Below are 23,302 nucleotides of genomic sequence, written 5' to 3'. Positions count from 1 at the left end.
CTTCATCCAATCTCTACTTTTCCATACTTATATCCAGATGTGTGAATTTTTTGGCCTGCATTTGAGTGATGGCTAAGACCTCTTCTGGTTCTGCCACCTCCAACATGTTCACACTCTTCTGCTTGGGGTAGTTGGCATCCTCATGATTCCTGAGTCCACACCATTTATAGAGCATCCCTCCGCTTTGTCCTCTAATTTGACAATCATGGGCAAAGTGTGCCCACTCATTGCATCTCCTACATTGTATCATGGTCGTCCTCTGGAGTCATACTGAATTTAGCTCCTTGGTGTGTTATTATTATTGTTGTTGTTGCTACCTCTCCTGTTATTTTGGTACCCTCTAGGTGATGCTTCCTTGTTTGTGTTGCATGGAAGAGTAGAGGGAGGTGTGGATGGTTTTCCTTGAGTGAAAAATACTTGGGCATTGTGTGCTTTCAAATTCTAGGGACAATCCTTAACAAAATGCCCCATTACCTAATATATGTCGCAGAATGCCTTCTTGGGGCATATTTTCTTCGTCTGTCCCACCTTTTCACAATTTGTACACCACACTTCTTTTCCTTCCATTTTCTCGTCCTTACTTCCTGTTATTTCGTTCATCATCCTCATCATATCTTTCTACAATACTTGTATGGTTTTAGATTCACCCTCACTTTCTTTGGAACTCTCGCTTTTGCTTTCGTTCCTCCTTGCTTTAGAAGTCTTGCTCCTCAAAGGCAATACGTAGATCCCTCCATGTAGCCTTCTTCCTCGCCTCCAAGTTTGTGTACCAATAAACAACCATTCCCCGTAGATTGGCAGGGAATACTTTTAGCCATTCATTTGTGTCATTATCTCCATTTGCCTGTCATATAGTTATATAGGTTTTACAATTCCTTGTTGGGTCTTCTATCCCATCTTTTTTGAACCTCGGGAGTTTCTGTTTATTGTGACAATCCTTTTCCCTCCTGTCAGGATTCCTCTTGTTGGGATTGTTTTCCTTCCTGTTGATACTGTGTTTTGTCCTCTCGGGCCTTTTTGCCCTCTTGCCGAGAGGGTTTCTTGGGCACTTGTTCCAAAGGCTTCTCCTTCTCCTCCTAGTTCCTCCTCTCTATGGCTAGAGTTTCGTTCTTGATTGTAACAATGTTCCCTACGTGCTGGGGTTTTAGGATTCATCCACCCTTCTTTCCTTCCCCGACCTTCTGAGATTGCCAAATTGGCAATGCCCTTGATTGTATTTTCAATTAGATTCTCTTTTTCTTGATTTGGTTCCTTGGTTTGATTTATGAGTTCCCTTAAGTGGCAACATCTTTCTTCCAATTCCCTGTTCTGTAGGAGTTTCCCTAAGGCAGTTCCCCTCTCAACTTTTTCTCATACTCATCTTGGGTCCTTGTTTGGAAGTAGGGGCATGGATTATTTTATTAGCTGTTTGTTTTCCTTGGATTTTCTCTCTTGAAATTCCCGTGTACTTTTAGTGAATTGTTGGAGCACTTGTTGCCTTCTTCGCTCTCTTTGTGCTTCGGCTCTTTCTTACTCCACGCGTACCAATTTTCTTCCTAGCAATTGGGGAATTTGTCCAAGAAGGTCATACACCACTGGTGGGACTGAAAGTTTGTCCTGTACTGTGCTTTATGGAACCTCTCTTTCTCGGGCTTCCCTTTGCATGTATTGGTCGACAGATACTTGCCAGGCTATCATTGGATCTCGGCTTACCTGATCCTCGCTTGTGATTTCTTGCTCTTCTCCATCACTATTTGTTACTTGTATTCGTGGAAGGAATGGTCTACCCATTACTCCATTTTATCTAATATATGACCTCCAGGAATGAACATTAGGCAAGGGCACCAAAATGTAGGATGGACATCATACATTCAAACATACAAAAATCAAAAGAACATTTAATACAATATGTGTACCAATGCATATGAGGGAGACCATGTATTTTATTGATTACCAAAAACAACTACATCATTCATATTCCAAAGTTCTGAAATAGAGGCCGGTTGGTTAGGAAGATCAAGTGACACATCCCCTCGATAACAACTACCCAACCCCAAACTAACTAGCTTCAATTACAACATTGTATTATTAGGCTCTACACCATCTAAGATTTGGCACACTTTCACAAGTCTCCTTGGTTTTGTAAAAAAGATGTGTTAAGAGATCCAATGTAATGTCCCTCTCTCATCTAGTCAGTTGCAATTTTTGTTAGTCTATTCCCAGTTCATGTTGGCCTTTCAAAGTTGAATAGGGAACCCAGTGTTCTGTCGAGAGCTCGGTCTTTCGATTTCAATGTGCTTCAATGACATTTCTACTTTCGACATATGCTATTTTTAGTGAGGGCTATTTTGGGCGCTTGGCCTTGGTTTTAGTTCCCTCTCTACTTTTGTGAGAGGTGTTCTTAGTTTCAATGGCACGGCAAAGTTTCTAAGGCAATGGGAAATAATATTTTTTTTACTCTTCACTTAGGTGTTCAAAAAAGTAACTTTTATATTAGGACATAAATGATTTTATTTCTTTCTTCGTGCCTCATGGGGCACCTAAGCAAGGGAGGAGACATAAGATGTTTTCAAAAGCTATTCTAGGGTTCTTCTAAGGGAAATAAAATATTTTATATTTGAATGCCCTAGTTTTCTCTCCAATTGAGTTTGTGCTCTCATTCTTTCATTCTGCTTGTGCACACATAACAAGATGCTGTGAAATGAACTTGGAGAGTTCTTTTAGAGATTGTCGAGTCTACAATTGTTTTGGCTTTGGTTGTGTAGGATCCATTCAAGCTGGTTTTTACCTTTCAGTTAGTTTTTGATGAAGATGAAGATATATGAGACGGTTAGTTTCTAGTGGATTTTAGGAGTGCCATTTGTGTTGCAAGTTCTGGAGGTACTTTTTCTTGCTGGCTATACAGAAACCCTAATTTTTGCTTATGTCTCAGTTTTACTTCTGGGTATTGTTGCTAGAGATTTCTTTCTGCTGGGTGATGAATTTTTGTGTATTATTTGTGGGTCTCTGTTGACATTTGGATTTCCCAAGGCCAGGTGCCCTAGATAGCAGGTTGTACACCCTCCCTAATGGTATGTGGGGACCAAGGATGTATGGAATCTCATTAAAATGGCAGAAAACTATTCAAGAGGAGGCGTCTAAGCTTCAAGAAGTGGATTGAGGGAGTGAACTTTAGTTTGGATGGCAGATTCAGTCTAAGTCTTGCAGCACCCATTTTTGGCATTGGTCCAGATATTTGCAGTTTGCATCACAGTCTTGTGAATGTTTGATGACCCTAGTACAGTTCCCTATTCCAGTTTGGCATTCCAAGGCATGATTGGTATTGTGAAAGGAAGGTTGTTGTTGGAAGTTCTGATTAATGTGATATAACAAGGAATAAGGTTGCAGACTGTTATAAGCTGAAATAGTCAATCATTGGCATTGCTTTCAGGTTTGTCTCATTTTGAGATTCATTCAAGTGCAAACATTATGTATTGAGGATAGCAGAAAAAATAATGACTGAATAATTGAAAGATTTTAATAATGTCCACGAGGCCAAAGCAGCCTATGGGACCCGCAAGCTAGCACACACCCATAGAAAGGCAGCAGAGAACCTAAGCATACTGTAACCTCTTGGCTAACTCGTCTCTTCGGCGGTGGTTTTGGTTCATCAGGTTTGCAGTTTTGCCTAACTGTTTTTCTTGAAATATGTAGTTCAAGCTGCCTTCCTCTAACATCTCTGCATACCTGGATCTGATATCATTGTATGCCAAGCACTCCATGACAAAATGGGGCTCCGTCTCACCAACCCCCATGTCACAGAATAGGCATGTCCTGTTTTTCCATTCCTCTTTTGGCATCCACCATCTACCCGTTTCACATCGCAATTGACGAGAGCCAGTTCTAAGTTGGGTTATGAGCATTTTCACTCTCCATTTAATATTTGCTCCTATATACTTTTTTCCTTATGATTTTCTGTGGGATTAATTTCCTTGATATAATAAGATTTTTTTCACCCACTGTGCCTTGTCCATATAATACTTCAAAATTTTTCACGAACAAACTCTTTCATTTCTTCATAGCGAGCACTTTTGAATGTTAACATCCTATTTTTTATCCACTTGTCGTTGATATTTAATTTGTCCCTTTATACTCCTTGCTATTTGCAAAATGGACTTAAAATTGATGAGTGGAATCTGAAACAAACAATCAGCAAAACTGTTTTCATTGGCTTTCCAAATTTGCAAACTGTTTTTTTTCAAAAAATCAGGGATGCTCATTCCATCCTCTAGCTTTTTTGAAATTGCTTTAGAAAATATTATGGATAGAATTGTACAAAGATGGTTTTGAAGTTCAATTTTATTTTGTTCTTATTATATTTACATATTTTTATTACTAATTATGCACACACACACACACACACACTTATAAATGATTTTTTGATGTTAATTTATTTTTTATTCATGTATTAAATATATTATCGTGTACTAATTGTTAAATAATTTGTTTTTTAATATTAAATTGTTTTCTGTATATATATAATCGAAGGAATTGCAGCCCAGTGAGCTGGAGCATCCTAGGGATGAAACTTTTAACAGTCTTGAAAGTATGGTTGAGGCAGTGTAAACCACCTTGGGCAATGCATCTGCCCAACCCAATGTTAAGGAATCCTAGGGATTTGAAATCGAGGCTCTTTCCAAAAAATATGGAGTCATCAAAATGTCTCTTAGGAAGGATTGCTTTAGTCATCAAAATGTCTCTTAGGAAGGACTGCTTTACTTTAATTTAGGTTTTTCCTGTTCGCAATTTCACCACTGTTTCACTCTAATCAAATTACAATGAATGTAGAAGTTCACGAGACATAATTATCCTAACTAAGATTTGGGTCAATGTTGAATTTTGTGAGACATAATTATCTATTTAAGGTTTGACGCACTTTCACAAATACGCTTGCTTCTGAAAAATGATATAAGGTTAAGAGATTTCGTAGCTCTTTTGCAGTCAATTTAGAGACTTTTTTTTGATAGAATTGTATAGTGAAATAGTTTTTAACTTCAATTTTATATTGTGGTTATCTATGTTGATCAATTAATTGAGGATCTTTAGTCAAGCCCAGATTAGACACCACAATTGGGGGACCTCCTCCTTCACATGAGCACAGATAGTTTAAACCCGCAAGCTTGGTAGCCCAATAGCGGTACACGCCACGCAAGCACAGTAGCCAGCAAGGGATTGGAGCAGCAAGGGAATCTGTGCTAAGAGCTCTCACATGCACGCTAACAACATCGATGTTAAGGGTCAAACGCACGAGCACATTCGATTAGTTAAGGCATAAGCTTGTGATCACAATGGCCTGGTGGGAATTTGAACCTTGGTGGCCACAACCACCATTTAATCATCATATTATTGGATGAACATCATTTTTATATATTTTTCTTAATAGTTTTAGTTGTATATTATATAAAAATTATTGTTTTTAAATTTATTTGTTTATTAAATTTATAATCATTTACTTATTGACAATTTATTTGTATTCATATATTAAATTTGTTGTTGTGCGTGTTAACAGTGGTTGAAACTGTGCTTGAGGCACTGTAAACCTTGAGCAAGTGTCTGCCCAATCCAATGTTGAGGAAAGGCAAGGATTATAAGTTGAAGCTCTTTTAGGAAAACCAATAGCCATCATAATGTCTCTTAGGAAGGACTGGTTTCCTCTAATATAGACCTTTCCTCTAACATAGGCTTTTCCTATATCTATGTCATGTCCCCTTTCTAGCGACATGATTCCCACAATAGATTTGCCTATCATTGACTCTCATAGGCAAATGATTTTGGAGGGAGAGTCATCCTGTTGCTAGATGATTGCGTATTGCTCTTAGAGAGTTATAATTGAGCCTACATCTAGTAAGTGGAGCCTACATGTTCTAATTTTGAGTTGAGATGGCACTTTTATTTTATAAAGTTATTTTATAATAAGGTTTTATAAAAAATGTTTCTAGAAGTTTCTAGTGACTTCTTAGAAAAGTTAATAAATTGAGGGCTGGAGGCGCCCATTTGGACAAGCGATTTTGTGGATTCTACTTCTAATTATATTGGAGCAATTTGTGGTCTTTGGTCTGCAAATTTCCATTAGGTCTTTGGGAATGAAAACTCCCTTGGATCTGCATAACTGAGGAAGTGAGATATCTTCTGAAGCGTTGCTCATTGGAGATGGTATTCAGCCATTTCATGGTGGATTATTCTGAGAATTGATTAGGAGGATTTGAAACTGTTTGTAAAAAGGCTTGGAATTCTTCATCACAGTACAGAATTAGTTTGGAAAAATTCGAAGGTCATTCAATGCAAATTTTTGATCAGTCCGTACCAGGGCCTGGACTCACATTTTTACTCATAACTTCATATTGCTTGGGAGTTTGAATTTATGCTTTGGAGGGGTTATATATTTACCCTAGGCGTTCTAGATCATACCAATTTCGGCCTCCAATACTCAGCAGATTATTTTATAACAGGGCTGTACATAGCAGTGCTGTACTAGGGTTTGAGACAAAATTGTTCATATCTCACAGATTATTCAGAGATTCATTCAATGCTTTTAAGAGGTTATTTAACAACCCTAGGCATCCCTATTTGGGGAATTTTCAGCAGCCATTAATTTGCATAAATTTCAGTACAGGGTCTGTACTGTACGGCTAGTAACAGGAAGTTGTACGGCAAGAAACAGAGGTAAAGATTTGGGGTGCAGAATTGTCATCTGTATATCAGACTTTGGCAACAAACAGTGGCAGCAAATCTCCAGGTTCTTGTGTTTGATTTGGATAGTAGAACTTGCAAATATTGAGTTTTTGTAATGCTTTAAATCAGTCAAATCAGTCACTGTTTCTAGTTAAAGAATATTGTAGCAACAACCCATTGTACTCTCAGAATTAAGTCTTTAATAACATTTTGTAATCAGACTTCCTAAATACTGTTATTGGTATTGTTATTGTTAATTGTATTGCATATCTTGTGAATTTGTTGCTATACTTCATTGCATGCCAAGTGTTTGACGGATTGTCACAGTTCAGTATTGACATTTTAGTAGCCTTTATGGTAAGGGTCATTTCAGTGGTATCAGAGCGGTGTTCTTGCCATCCTGTTGGGTGAAAAATTTTATGCAACCTTATCCTAGGTATTATATACGCAGAAGAGCAACACTTAAGGGTGAACAGACATTCAGAGATATGGGTGAGAGACAGTCACAGAGTCCACCTAGATTTCCCAGAATTGATGACGACGAGACTAGAGAGTTTTACAGAATCGTGACCACCGGACAGCAAGAAATAGCCCAATCATTACAAGCATTGACTACCATAATGGAGAGAGTTGTTTAGCCCAGGATTCAGGAACATGGTAGAGGTACACCTGATCATGATAATAGAAGTGTGGCAGGCTCACAGGGGGCTCCTAAGCGCAGATCATGGACAGCAAATAGGCCTACTCGTCCCACCTTCCTTAGGGAGGAGGCTCAGGAGATAGGAGAAGATGACTTGTCGGATGATTTTCAGGATGATCTCAGAGCTGCTACTGCAGAATGGCAGGCATTACCACCACATGTGCGTAAGCTACTGAACTTTGATCGCTATTTGAACCAGAGGAGAGAGCATATGAGGAGTAGCCGTCAGAACAGGAGGCCTAGAGGAGGTCATGATAGTGAGTTGCAACGAGCTGCTGGCAAACTCGCTTTACCATCTTTTGATGGTAGTGGTCAGATGACAGCACAGGCATGGATTCATAAGTTGGATACTTTCCTAGCATTGAGGCCTATGTCAGAGATAGATGCCATCAGATACGCCACCTTGCATTTGGAGGGCGCAGCTCATGAATGGTGGTCACACGGGATGGTTACTTTGCAGCACAACCAGGTGACATCTCACCAGGACTTTGTGGATAGATTGGTTGAGCGTTTTGATAGGAAGGATCCAGAGATCTATTCGTGACCTCGCACAGTTGAGACCGATAGGCAGTTTGGAGGTTTATATTAGTGAATTTCAGAGGTTGTTAGTTATGGTACAGGATGTGTTTGAGAGGTGATTGGTTATCTTGTTCACAGAGGGATTGTCTGAACCCCTCAAGGGTTGGATTAAGCCATTTGACCCACCGACACTACAGGAGGCTATGAGGAAAGCACGGAGTATGGAGCTTACAACACCTTCTAGCAGGTTCACTTCTAGGAGTACTACTTCTTTTAGAGATAATAAGAAGTTTGATAAGAATAAAGGGAAGAACGTTGATACCAAGGGTAAATCCACTACACCCTTGGATGCAGAGGCACTGAATGACCTGCGTAGGAAGAAGCTATGCTTCTATTGCAAAGGCCCATATGATAGGGACCATGATTGTCCTTTGAGACCTAAGGGAAAGGCCAACAGAGTTATGTGGGCATATTACGAAGGATTAGATTCTGACAGTATAGCACATGAGGATGATCACAGTGATATAGAGCCTGAGGGAGAGACAGAGGTTTCAGAGCAAAAAGAGGAACCTGAGTTACATTTACAGCAGGGACGTTTGTCTAGTATTCAGCAGGAGGGATCCTTTAGGTTACGTGGTGTTCTAGCAGGACAGAAGGTGATCACATTGGTTGATATAGGTGCTACTCACAACTTCATTGATGCATGTTTGGTTGAGCGTCGTGGTATTAAGACAGAGGAGTTTGAGGGTCTCCGAGTACAGGTTGCTGATGGTTACACTCTTAATTGTAACAGGATGGTTAGAGACATGCCTTTACGCCTGAATAATTATGAGTTCAAAGCAGATTACCATGTGGTCAATATGGGTGACTTGGATATCGTTTTGGGTATGACATGGTTGCGTTTATTGGGTGAGGTCACTTTCAGACTCAAGGACATGGAGATCAAGTTTGAGGTAGATGGGAAACAGCATGTGTTGAGAGCTATCCGGAATAGTGACATTGGAACCATTTCTTTCAAGCGCTTGGAGAGATTGCTAAGACATAATGATATTGGATGGGCAGCCTTGTGCACTCTCATGCCCACACAGGAGGGACAGCAAAAGACAGAATATCACCCAGACATTCAGATATTGAGAAAGAAGTATGACAAGGTATTTAGTGATATTCCACCTGGTACACCACCTAATAGAGGGATTGAGCACATCATTGAGTTAGAAGAGGGTGCGAAACCAGTGATGATTACTCCATACAGGCATCCTAAAAGGCTCAAGGATGAAATAGAGAAAACCATCAAGGAGCTTCTTGCAATGGGGCACATTAGACCTAGCAAGTCTTCTTTTGCTTCTTCGGTAGTCCTGGTAAAGAAGAAGGATGGTTCACTGCGGATGTGCATAGATTACAGGGTGCTGAATAAGAAGACTATTAAAAATAGATATCCCATTCCGCGGATTGATGAGTTGATAGATGAGCTACATGGGGCATGTTATTTTAGTAAGATTGATTTGAGATCCGGTTACCACCAGATTAGAGTCAGAGAGCAGGACATAGAGAAGACTGCATTCGGATGTCATTGTGGGCACTTTGAGTTTGTGGTCATGCCGTTCAGGTTGACCAATGCACCAACTACTTTTCAGTCCACCATGAATAAGGTCTTCCATCATTAGTTGAGGAAGTTTGTGTTGGTTTTTTTTTATGATATCTTGGTATACAATTGGACATGGCATGAGCATATGGAGCACTTGGAGACAGTATTGAATACCTTGCAGGCAGAGTCCTTGTATGCCAAGGAGTCCAAATGTGATTTGGGTATGACCGAATTATTATACTTGGGTCATATTATAAGTAGAGAAGGAGTACGGATGGATCCTGATAAGATCCGTGCTATAGTGGAGTGGCCTATTCCTGAGAACCTGACCCAGCTGAGAGGATTCCTAGGTTTATGTGGCTTCTATCGCAGATTTGTTTGTGGATATTCACGACATGCGGCTCCTATGACAGATTTGCTAAAGAAGGGAGCCTTTGTTTGGACATCGAAGGCACAGGCTTGTTTTGACAGATTTAAGGAGATCATGACTTCATGTCCGGTATTAGCATTGCCCGATTTCTCGAAGCCATTTGAGCTTCAGTATGACGCATCAGGAGATGGTATTGGGGCTGTTTTGATGCAGGACAAACACGCTATTGCATATGAGAGCAGGAAACTCCGTGGGCCAAAGAAATCATTCAGCATTTACGATAAGGAAATGTTAGCCATTATGCACGCATTGGCTAAATTCAGGCAGTATCTAGTAGGTGGTAAGTTTTGTATAAAAACTGACCACAACAGTTTGAGACATTTCCTTGGTCAGAGAGATCTCAATGATAGACAGCAGAAATGGGTGAGTAAGCTGCAGGCTTACAACTTTGATATATCATACGTGAGGGGGACTCAAAATGTGGTAGCAGACACCTTGTCATGCAAGCCACATCTCAATGCGATGGTTGAGATCTCTGAGGATTGAAAGCATTTGATTATTGCAGAGTATGCTAGAGACTCTTGGGCATTTGGGATAGTTGATGGGACAATTGTTGATACCAGGTATACACTTGTGGATGAATTGATTATTTACAAGAACAGGGTATTTTTAGTCCCAGGATCGAAGGTGAAGCGGTCTATTATGAGGGCTCTTCATGATTCACCGATAGCTGGTTATCCCGGGTACTTTAAAACATATAGACAGGTGCAAGAACGGTTCACATGGAAAGGACTCAAGACAGATGTATTGCAGTATGTTCGTGGGTGTCCTGTTCGTCAGCAGAATAAACAAGAGCACACCTTCCCAGCAGGACTCCTACAGCCACTTCCCATTTCGGATCAAAAGTGGGAATGCATATCCATGGACTTCATTACAGGCTTGCCCAAGGCCCAGGGTCGTGATTGTATTTATGTGGTGGTGGATAGACTAACGAAGTATGCACACTTCTTTCCCATCACTACTACTCACACAGCAGTACAGGTAGCTGAGGTATTCTTTAGAGAGATTTTCAGGTTATATGGGATACCCCGAAGTATTGTGAGCGACAGAGATAGTAGATTCTTGAGTCATTTTTGGCAGGAGGTGTTCTGATTATGTGGCACTGAGCTTACACCCAGTACTAATTACCACCTGCAGACTGATGGACAGACGGAAATAGTGAACAAGTGGGTGGAAGGCTACTTGAGGAATTACATGGCTGATCAGCAGAAGGCATGGGTGAGATGGATATATTTGCGTGAATACTGTTATAATACCACCTTTCACATGTCTATTCAGATGACACCTTTCCGAGCTTTATATGGGTATGATGCACCGAGCTTTGTTGATTTACTGATGAGTGATGTTAGGGTCCCACGTGCCGGGGATTTGATTCAAGAGAGTAAGGACATTATTGATGCTCTCCGGGATAACATAGCCAGGGCACAGAATCAATATAAGCAGTATGCAGATCAAAAGAGGACAGAGAGGAGCTTTGAGGTTGGTGACATGGTTTACCTCATGCTTCAGCGATTTCGACAATCTACTCTTAAGAAGAGTGGATCAGAGAAGCTTAAGCCTAGGTATTATGGGCCTTTCAGGATCACTAGGCGTATAGGGGAATTGGCTTATGAGCTTGAGCTTCCAGCAGATAGCAGAGTGTAAAATGTGTTCCATGTGTCGCGCTTCAAAAAGGCGTTGGGACAGAATGTGGTACCTTCTGCGGTATTACCTCCCTTGGATGATGAAGGGAAATTGATCTTAGTGCCGGAATTCATTTTGGATAGTAGGGAAAAGCAGCTCCGCAGAAGGTTGATCAGAGAATATTTGGTTAAATGGAGAGATCTACCAGTTGAAGATGCCACTTGGGAAAATGAAACGACTTTGCAGCATCCAGCCTTGAGATTGCTTGAGGCCAAGCAATTTCAGGAAGGGCGGACTGTCATGTCCCCTTTCTAGCGACATGATTCCCATAGTAGATTTGCTTATCATTGACTCTCGTAGGCAAATGATTTTGGAGAGAGAGTCATCCTGTTGCCAGAGGATTGCGTATTGCTCTCGGAGAGTTATAATTGAGCCTACATCCAGTAAGTGGGGCCTACATGTTCTAATTTTGAGTTGAGATGGCACTTTTATTTTATAAAGTTATTTTATAATAAGGTTTTATAAAAAATGTTTCTAGAAGTTTCTAGTGACTTCTTAGAAAAGTTAATAAATTGAGGGCTGGAGGCACCCATTTGGACAAGCGATTTTGTGGATTCTACTTCTAATTATATTGGAGCAATTTGTGGTCTTTGGTCTGCAAATTTCCATTAGGTCTTTGGGAATGAAAACTCCCTTGGATCTGCATAACTGAGGAAGTGAGATATCTTCTGAAGGGTTGCTCATTGGAGATGGTATTCAGCCATTTCATGGTGGATTATTCTGAGAATTGATTAGGAGGATTTGAAATTGTTTGTAAAAAGGCTTGGAATTCTTCATCACAGTACATAATTAGTTTGGAAAAATTCGGAGGTCATTCAGTGCAAATTTCTGATCAGTCCGTACCAGGGCCTGGACTCACATTTTTACTCATAACTTCATATTGCTTGGGAGTTTGAATTTATGCTTTGGAGGGGTTATATATTTACCCTAGGCGTTCCAGATCATACCAATTTTGGCCTCTAATACCCAGCAGATTATTTTATAACAGGGCCGTACATAGCAGTGCCGTACTAGGGTTTGAGACACAAAATTGTTCATATCTCACAGATTATTCAGAGATTCATTCAATGTTTTTAAGAGGTTATTTAACAACCCTAGGCATCCCTGTTTGTGGAATTTTCAGCAGCCATTAATTTGCATAAATTTCAGTACAGGGTCTGTACTGTACAGCTAGTAACAGAAAGCTGTACGGCAGGAAACAGAGGTAAAGATTCGGGGTGCAGAATTGTCATCTGTATATCAGACTTTGGCAACAAACAGTGGCAGCAAATCTCCAGGTTCTTGTGTTTGATTTGGATAGTAGAACTTGCAAATATTGAGTTTTTGTAATGCTTTAAATCAGTCAAATCAGTCACTGTTTCTAGTGAAAGAATATTGTAGCAACAGCCCATTGTACTCTTAGAATTAAGTCTTTAATAACATTTTGTAATCAGACTTTTTGAATACTGTTATTGGTATTGTTATTGTTAATTGTATTGCATATCTTGTGAATTTGTTGCTATACTTCATTGCATGCCAAGTGTTTGACGGATTGTCACAGTTCAGTATTGAGGTTTTAGTAGCCTTTATAGTAAGGGTCATTTCAATCTATCAATGAATGCAGAATTTCACGAGACATAATAATCCCAACTAAGGTATCACAAAGAAGAGTTTCATGAGACATAATTATCCCATCTTAAGTTTTTTGCACTTCCATAGATACCCTTGCTGCTGAAATATTATCTAAGACAAGAGATTTTGTAGCTTTTTTGCAATCACTTTAGAGACAATTTTGTTGATATAATCACACAAAGAGAATTTTGAAGTTCAACTTTATAGCGTTCTTATTATTTTTATATATTTTTATTACTAACTAATAGTCTTTATTGATATACTGATGTTATATATATATATTATTCTTTGTTAATTTATTTTGTATTTATATATTAATTTATTTTACCTTGTACTTTGTTAATTTATTTTGTATTTATATATTAAATTTTAATATCTTGTACTATTACGATATTAGAGAGTTCTATTTACTCTCTTCTGTCTTTTTCTAATGGTCACTCTTTTTGTAATGTTTCCATAAATTCTTGTTCATAATGGAAACTTTCTTTTTCACTCTACAAGAATGTTTCTATTTTCGAAGTTATATATATATATTATTCCTTGTTAATTTATTTTGTATTTATATATTAATTTATTTTACCTTGTACTTTGTTAATTTATTTTGTATTTATATATTAAATTTTAATATCTTGTACTATTACGATATTAGAGAGTTCTATTTACTCTCTTCTGTCTTTTTCTAATGGTCACTCTTTTTGTAATGTTTCCATAAATTCTTGTTCATAATGGAAACTTTCTTTTTCACTCTACAAGAATGTTTCTATTTTCTCTCTCCTGTTCATTATAGAAACATTCTCTTGTATCTTGTATATATAGATCATTTATGATTTTTATTTAATAACATATTCATTATTTTACCATAGCATGGTATTAGAGCAAATTCCTGGCCTCCTTGAAAATCTTTAATTTCTTTTTCTGAAATTATTAGCTCAAATTTTTTGAAATATTTGCTCGAGTGTGTTCAAAATTTGCAATTTTCCCTTCAAACTTGACTAGGGATTCAACATCCAATTCTTTTTGCAATTTTCTTTGTGCAAATCACGTGTCATTAAAATCACATTTTTTCCTCAAGATTGTGGGCATCTTCCTCCTGTTGTAGAGGCGTCTTTGACTTTTGGTTGCATTTTTCTTGTTTCTTATCAACGGCTGAGGCATTTTTTGGTCTTTTGCAACCTTTTTTTATTCACTCATGGTCTCTTTTTTGGCAAAACGCATCTCCATTGGGTTAGTCTTGCTTTTTTAAGGGTGCGTCTTTTTCTAAGCTTCGGTATTCGAGCCAACAAAATCAAAATCTGGTAGCAGATTCTATTTGGGTTTTTTGAGCTCTTAACCAAGTGTCTATTCAATTTTTTTGGGTCTTCTGTCAATCTGCCTCGAAGTTTGTGTCAGCTCAAAGTTTTCACACTTTTCCATTGAAAAATGTACAATGTCATCTCTCACTAGTCTTATGGTGGAAGCAGTCAACAATTCAATGGAAATAACAACTAGAAGTAGAGAATGATGATAATCTTCGCGTACTGTTGCCTTAAGGCGCTTGTTCTTGGTATCAAGACTCGTCGTACCACAGTCGATGCTTCTCAAGAGAAGTTTGATGAGCATAATCGTGAAGTGGTTATGCTTATTAAGCTTTCAATTACTGATGGTCAATTGCCTCAAGTGTCATTCGACAAGATAGTTGCAGAGATCTGGAAAACAACGAAGGATCTCCATGAGACATCAAATAAAAGGAGAACCTTCTTTTTGAAGACTTAACCATTCTCTATTATTATGGATGACCACATGTCCTTACAGGAACATCTTCTAAAGACTAAGGACCTTAGAGATCAATTGAGGCCATCGGCCATACAATGGAGGAAGAGGACATGGTGGTCATTACCCTGAAAAGCCTACCACCATCCTATGAGCACTTTATTGAGAAGCTCAACCTTATTGCAACTAATGTTGACTTGAAGTTCTCAGATCAGTGCAGCAAACTTTTGCAGCAGGATCATTGGAAACAACAGTTTGGTAGCAATATTCCTTCGTCCTCCTCTGAACAAACATTTTCAACCCAATCCTTTCACAAGAATAAAGGCCCATCTCAGTCATCAGCTCCGTCTCAGGATAGCTCCGAAGAACATTTGGTGCAAGTATTGCCACAACTTTGGTCATGCGATCAAAGAATGTAGGACTCACATCGCTTTTGATCAACAGAAGCAGGGAGGGTCTTAGCCACAGGCCAACATTGCAGAACACGCAAACCTTTCTGATCAACCCAAGGCTGCCTTTTACGCTTTTTGAGGACATGCAAATTTCTGTTTTTTGAAGATAGCTTGACTATTAAGGGACGGTGTTACGATATTAGATAGTTTCTATTTACTCTTGCTTCCATCTTTTACTAATGGTCACTCTTTTTGTAATGTTTCCATGAACTCTTGCTCGTTATGGAAACTTAATTTTTCACTCTACAAGAATGTTTATATTTTCTCTCTCCTGTTCAGTATAGAAACATTCTCTTGTATCTTGTATATATAGATTATTTATGATCTTTGTTTAATAACACATTCATTATTTTACCATAATATGTACTTATTGTTAATTTATTTTGTATTTTTTAATCAAGGGAATTGGTAGCCCAGTGACAGAGAGTAATCTAGGGATGAAACCTTGACAGTGCTTGATACTGTGTTTGAGGCACTGTAAACCTTGGGCAATGCATTTGCCCCAGCCGATGCTGATGAATGGCAGGGACTTGAAATTGAGGCATGCAGGTTGTGCTTCTCTGTCACCAATATTTTGGATTGTTATTATGACAGTACATATACACACACATACATATTGATTGTTAATTTGTTATTATGAATCAAGGAAAACTTTGGCATGTTGCCAAATCCTCAACCTACCATGGAAACCCAGTTCCTATGTTATCACAGCATTTGTGAGCTTGAAATGATAATTGTAAGTATTTGTAAGTTATACCTGAATTTAGAAGATGTAAAATGCAGCAGACATTTGATGGAAAAGCTGATTTTTTTTTTTCACCTGTAGATTTTTTGTTATTATCATGACTTAGTTATCTGATTATTTGAACCTCTACTTGCTGATTAGCAGCTGTTTATGTTTGTATGTTGAGTGCTGGAACAGATATTGTCGAGACTTCTTCTCCTTACAAGGATTATCTATGTTGTTTATTGTGTTTGTATGTATTTTCATACTTGAGAACCTTTAGAATGCTTTCAGTTATTCTTAGACTATCAATGTTCTATATTGTGATCATTGAGCAGCATTTTGTGTTCTTATGATTGTTTATACATGCTAATATTATTATATTATATATATATTAATTGCTTATAAATTACCTCTTTTTCTATTAAATATAAGAGAGTTTACAATCTTAGCATCATCATGGTTAGGATTTACAGTCCATCAAAATAAGCAGAGCACTATCACAGTCCATCAAAATAAGAAGGTTATTATCACAATATTCTGAGGGTGTTTCCAGCCTGCTATCACACTACTTACATACAGAGATCTTAAAAGTATTGCATGTCTATTGTAATCAACCAAAAATCTGATATCATGCTGCTTTCCAATATAGACTATTTCTTTTATTCAGTAGGGCTGTCATATTTGTCCTGTGACCAGCAGGTTCTACTGTGGTGCATCTGTAAATTATTTCTTTGCTAAATTACTTTATATTTATATTTTAAATTTTTTGGTGATAACTAATATATTTACATCGACATACTCATGTTTATTTATCTTTAGTATAACTATTTTTTAAATTATGACTATATATATTGTATAACCAAACCCAGCCAAATTGAACAAGATAATTTTTTTGGCAAACCACCAAACTCAAACCCCAAACACTTAACCCAAAACTGAACCTGCAACCTAATGTCTCTCTGTTAGACGGTTTGGATAAATATTTAGATCTAAACTTGTAATAGTCCTAATTCCTAAGCATTTGAAATTTATACCTTGATTTTCCAGAGTTTTGTTTTTTGCTTTTATTTTTGAGAAATCACAAGGATTTATTTTATATGGTTGTATTTTCCTATTATATGAGAGGGTCAGTTTTATGTTAATATGATTTTGTATTTTACATTCTGACCATTTATCATTTTAGTTGATTATTTGAATCTCTGCTCACAAGTTTATGCCTGTATGCTGAGTGTTGGAACAGACAGTTGAGACTTTTTGCGCATCTTACACACAAAATAGTTGTTTTCACATGTGTAGCTTCTCTACACATTTTTGAATGCACTGCTGCTTTTATATTCTTGATTGGTACCAGTTGTACACTTGTTATCTATGTTGTTTGTTGTGTGCTTTCATAATCTAGTTTAATTTCAGTTATGCTTGTATTATCTAAGTTCTGTATTTTGATTGTTGGGCAATCTTTACTGTCTTAAAAGGATAGTAGTACTTATGATTATTTGGAAAACTTTCAGCACAGGGTTAAGAGTAAAAGTGATTGGATAAAAAAAATAGAGGAGCTTAAATCTCAAGAAATCGAGCAGGAAATTGTTATCTGGAGGGAATCTTTGGGGAGAGCAAAAAAAGTCGAGTTTATTGAAAATACAGCTCAAGAATTGGGTTTATACTTGTAAGGAAATTTGTTCATTATTTTTCTGCTAATCTCTTTGCTACAATCATTTAATAGGGTCCTTTGTATTGGTAATTACTGTTTTATAAAATAATTCATAAGTTTATCGCATCCTCATTATCTTATTGATTACCAGAATTGGGTAAGGGATGCTTTAAAATCATAGTTTATGGCGAAAACAAGAAAATTATGGCTAAAATATAGCTACTGATTAAGTCCATTGTGAACACATTTTATCTTTTTGAAAGTTTGGTTGTTATGCTATTCTGACAATGTTTTTTTTGTGTACATCTAAATTTAGTCACGAATATCAGTTTGGTCATTCGAAATACAAAAGGGAAAAACAAGTTTTCGTTGTGAGCAAAGTTCCACTGCCAAATTACCGTGCAGATCTTGACATGCAGCATGGATCAACACAACGTGAGGTACATTGTGCATCTGATCTCAAACTTCATCAGCTAGATTGAATATATATGCTAATGTTAATGCTGGGCATTTTTTATGTGGGTCTTGTAGATTCAAATATCGATGGATACTGAGCATAGAGTTGAAAGTATTCTTGCAAATTCTAGCAAAGTTTGTGCCCAAGAAAATGTGTGCAGTGAAGCAAATCAAGTGAACTCTTCACTGCTTCATTTTCCTGAAGTTCCTCAAACTTATGATGAAAGGCTGACATTAAGCCTTGAGCTGTGCCGTCGACAATGGCAACAAAAGGTTCAACATCAATTTCTTTGACTATCTACGCTACTTCTACTGTTTGCATAATTCAAACGCATCATAGAGTATCAAATTTATGATGGAAGGCTCCGAGTGAGCAAAAAATCCTATTTTTTAGGTCTTAATAGATTTTATAGGATAATGCATGAAAATCTATACCCGTCTGAACATCTTATGCATGCAGACTTAAACATGTGTTTGAATTTGAAAAAGTTTCATTTTTCTGTGGCTTAATTGTAGTTTACCCCATCTGCTACGGAAATGCAGCATCTTAGAGAGAGACTGCCAGCTTATAAGATGAAAGAACAGCTGCTGACAGCTGTTGCCAATAATCAGGTATTGAAGTATGCTTTGTAAGAATGTAGGGTTATTTGTTGCTTCTCAATTTGCTCGACTTATTCAGATTGTATGCTTTGTGACTTTGTAGCAATAATCTCGGCTTCTCAAATTGCTCTTGAATCATTCAAATTTTATATTGAACTATCCCTCTTTTGAGAGTTTGGCTTGTGAAATATTTACACTTGAATTAATTTGTAAGACAAGAGGCAAATCTCCATAATTCTTTGTCAGGTCTGATCAATGTGAAATAAAATTGCTTATATGGCTCAAGATGAATTTCATTGTGAACATACAGTTTGGTTAAACTTAGAGTTCTTTGATGCTTACGAAAAAAGCATGATTTGCCATATTTCTATTACCTAATCATTTAATAAAAAAACAGTACCATCTATTCTTAGAAATTGTAGCATTTGATGTTTGAAATCCACATGGAAACCCTGAGTGGTTTCTATTGTTGAATTTCTCTTTGGTAGCTTTGTAGCTTTATATCTAGTGCCTTGACAGACAAAAGCAGTCATTTTTCTAAATGCAAATTTGAAACTCAGCAATAAGAGAATTGTTCTTATGGAAAAACTCTTAAAAATTAAATGGCTTGTGGAATGAGGGCACCATATACACGGTGTACATGTTTACACTTATTTGATCTTTATCATCTTAGATGATCTCAATATGCTTTAATTATTTCGTAGTGCTCTTGAATAGGTATCACTGAAATTATATCTATCTTCTTTTCTTGAATCAAGACTTGCCAAACTTAGTAATATTACATTATTTATTATTGAATGATGATGCCCTTTTATTTGTGACTAAGTCCCCTCTCATGACTTCTATCCCTTGATTTGTAATCCACACACTTATTATTATTTTTCACATGTAAATACTGTTGTTTGCTGTTTATTTCAGATTTTCACTCCTAACATGCAGATCCATCTTTTTCCCTATTGAATTGTATGTTTGCTGCCGCCTGATTTAATTTGATTTGCAGACCATATATTTTTCTCTATTCCTTATGTGGAGTTTTCCATCTCTCTTCTGTCATTGGATTTAATTCCTTTTGGTGGGTTATTAACACTGCTTCTATAATGCTGACTGGGCATGCAATCCCAGAGTTTGCTAAGCTTGCTATCTACGTCTTAATGCTTGTTTATACTGTGAATATTATGATAATCACTGTGACTAGCACTTATATTGTCATGAGTTAATCAATAGTTACTCATGCTATCCTTGGTGGATTCTCCCAATAATCAAGGTGATGTCCTCTGCTAGATATTTAAATACCTGTGATTTTCTTTGTACAAGACTGTGAACAAATATTATGATATTATTGTGCCCTTATGTTCAAGGTTGTGAGGATGATCAGCATGAGATAGCGTTTACTACCTAATGGGGTACATTTGCATATCGGCGGATGCCTTTCAGCCTTATCAACGCTGGAACTATTTTTCAGCGAAGAATGGATCGGGCCTTTGATGGTCTCGTCAATAGAAGCATTGTTGTATATTTGGATGAATTAATTGTTTTCTCCAAAGCACGTCAAGATCATTTCTTTCATCTCTGACAAGTCTTGGAGAGATGTAGACAACATGGTGTATCACTAAATACCAAGAAATCAGTTTATGGTCTAATGAAAGGCAAGCTGTTGGGACACATTGTGTCCAAAGAAGGTATTAAAATTGATCCAGAGAGAGTGCAAGCAATTCAAAGTTCATCTATACCATCAAACTAGACGGTGGTTCATTCTTTCTCTTGAAAGGTGAATTTCTTGAGGAGATTTGTACTAGACTTTGCTGAAAAGACTCGTTATATTGTTGATATGATGAAAAGAAAAGATGCTTTCCACCAGAATCATGAAGGAAGGACAACATTTGTTGAAATCAAAGAAGCAATAGCATATGCACCTGTGCTAATGTGTCCTGAATACTTGAAAAGCTTTGTTATGCATAGTTATGCTTTCGAGCATACCTTGTCTAGCATCTTGATGCAAAAAAATGACGAAGGCATTGAATCACCTATTTCATTCATGCATGACTTGATTTACTCAAATTATCGGTTGTAAAATATCCTCCCAACAAATGTAATATAGGCTTGGTCCAAAATATTAGATAATTGAGAGTGGGGTGAATCAGTTATCCTCAGGCCCTTTCAAACATTTCACCACACTTATAACAACATTAACTTATCAATAATCAACTCGGTAATCACAACAAACTTAATCTTTCTTGTGCATCAAACAGATTTGGTTCCAGTACCGAATATTAGCTTTATTAGCCGACTTACTGAAATAATAATAGTTTTAACATGTAAAAACAAATAACATGCAAAACATCGATGAACACATTAATGCCATGATTTTTAAATTAGAAACTGATTAGGGTAAAAACCACCCGGGACTAGTCACCCAAAATAATTTCACTCTTTTGAAGTGAGCTTGGTTAAGAGCCAACTTTGTTAAAGGTTACAAACACACTTATTAGGTGTGACCTTGTTAGGATATTTTCACCAAAGATCATCTAGACTTTATCACCCTTCTACGAGTGGCCTATTTAAAGGACTTACAAACATTAAATAGAATGCCACCTTATAATAAGGATTTATAAATAAAAAGGCTTTTAAGTCCAGTTGGTTAAGAGATTTTCTGCTACAATGGTTAGAGACTCACAATCAAATGATTTGATAAAAATGCGACTCACTTTGCTTGTTTAGATCTCCATTTTGCTCAATATCTCTGCCCACTAATTGGCCATCACATCAACACTTCACTCCACATCAACTTCGCTCTTTGATTTAATGTGGAAACTGATCAGGGTAAAAACCACCTGGGACTAGTCACCCGAAATAATTTCACTCTTCTGAAGTGAGGTTGGTTAAGAGCCAACCTTGTTAAAGGTTACAAACACACTTATTAGGTGTGACCTTGTTAGGGGATTTTCACCAAAGATCATCTAGACTTTATCACTCTTCTATGAGTGGCCTGTTTAAAGGACTTACAAACATTCAGTAAAATGCCACCTTATAATAAGGATTTACAAATAAAAAGGCTTTTAATTCCACTCGGTTAAGAGATTTTCTGCTACAATGTTTAGAGAGTAGCAGTCAAGTGATTTGATAAAAATGCAACTCACTTTGCTTGTTTAGATCTCCATTCTGCTTAATATCTTTGCTTACTAACTGTTCATCACATTAACACTTCACTCCACATCAACTTCGCACTCTGATTTGCTTGATAGGATCTATTTTAGCAACATCGCATCCACTTTACTTCTAATCATAGTAACGTGAGGATGCCTCCCCCTCCCCACTTATGTCGCACGTCTCGGAGATGGGGACGCATCGGGGACTTGGGGACTCCATTCCCCTGTCCCTAACGCCACCACTAAATTCTGCCACCTTCGATGAGGATGGGGGGACATCCCTGTGTTGACTATTTGCTAATTTGACTATTTATGTTCAATGTTTGATGTTCCAATTCAATGCAATGTTCAAGTATTTACTTTTTTACATTGTCTTATATTACAATACATCTTTTCATATCTAGCATTTTGAGTACCATATGCATAGTATATACAACCCCCACTCGTCCCTCGCCACCATTCCACTGCTGTCCCCCCATCGTCCTCAAATTAAGGTCCCTCTGTCCCCTTGTCCTGGAAACTTGTCCCTCCATTTCGACATCCCCTTGTCCACCAGGTTAGTGTAACTATGCTTCCAATTGGACCAGCAACATTTACCTTCTTGTCTCATCCTTAAATAGATAGATTTTTGCCTTAATCTCATGCATTAAGGTTTTCATGAAATCCTCTCATTCACACGATTTCAGGTTCATTGAATCTGGCGCTAGTTAAATTGATTTTCAGATATTGCTAGCTATAACTTCACCTTGTTGGAACTTGCACCTTTTCTTCGATCTCAAAACAGTTCTTGAAGCTTCACCATTAGATCTTCCTTAATTAGTCCAGGTGTTGGTCTTGCTAACAAACTTCATCCTTATCTTGGAATCTTCTAGAATAGTCTTGATCTTCACTTCATGTCGTCCCTTATTCAATCTTTTACAAACTGTTCATTTATCAAAGTGTGTTCTTTCTTCGTCGATCATCTTCATACTCGGTTAATATTGCACTCACTGAGCACTAGAATTGCTTGGTTAATATTGTCTTCACCTACTTCACCTTTCAACCTCTTCATTTACCCACCACTATCTGTAGCTTGATGTTACTTCTCTTTTCACTTGGCAACTTCATTCCGTCTTTTAATGACCAAACTAACTTGCTTGTACATCATATTAACACTTAATGAAATCATGTAAAACAATCAAACCAATATTATTCTCATAGACTGATTCATTAGTTGCCCAATTAGGTTCACATACTTAACATCACTTCTTTAACTCATCTTTATACTTTGTCTTCAACTTCGTTATCCAACATCACATCCTTTAGA

At 37.4% G+C, this 23,302-nt stretch overlaps 1 protein-coding gene across 5 annotated transcripts in view; it reads left to right on the top strand.

Annotated features, from left to right (window-relative positions):
- The window catches only part of LOC149579872 (DExH-box ATP-dependent RNA helicase DExH1-like), a 187,841-nt gene that overhangs the window by 40,530 nt on the left and 124,009 nt on the right, over window positions 1-23,302 (top strand). For all 5 annotated transcript variants that reach the window (XR_016352854.1, XR_016352853.1, XM_089787507.1 and 2 more), the window contains 4 exons: window positions 17,655-17,809; window positions 18,111-18,234; window positions 18,326-18,523; window positions 18,767-18,862. Coding sequence is in view for 3 of the 5 variants with exons in the window: in XM_089787507.1 (XP_089643633.1) it covers window positions 17,655-17,809; window positions 18,111-18,234; window positions 18,326-18,523; window positions 18,767-18,862 (573 nt within the window). In the remaining 2 variants the exon portion in view is untranslated. The remainder of the gene's footprint in view (window positions 1-17,654; window positions 17,810-18,110; window positions 18,235-18,325; window positions 18,524-18,766; window positions 18,863-23,302) is intronic.

Source organism: Cupressus sempervirens, chromosome 1 (assembly GCF_028749045.1).
Source record: "Cupressus sempervirens isolate cs-2001-9-10 chromosome 1, ASM2874904v1, whole genome shotgun sequence".
In the NCBI taxonomy this organism is placed as follows: Eukaryota; Viridiplantae; Streptophyta; class Pinopsida; order Cupressales; family Cupressaceae; genus Cupressus; species Cupressus sempervirens.
The sequence above is the reverse complement of the archived record's forward strand: the minus strand, read 5'-3'. Positions and strand labels throughout refer to the sequence as shown.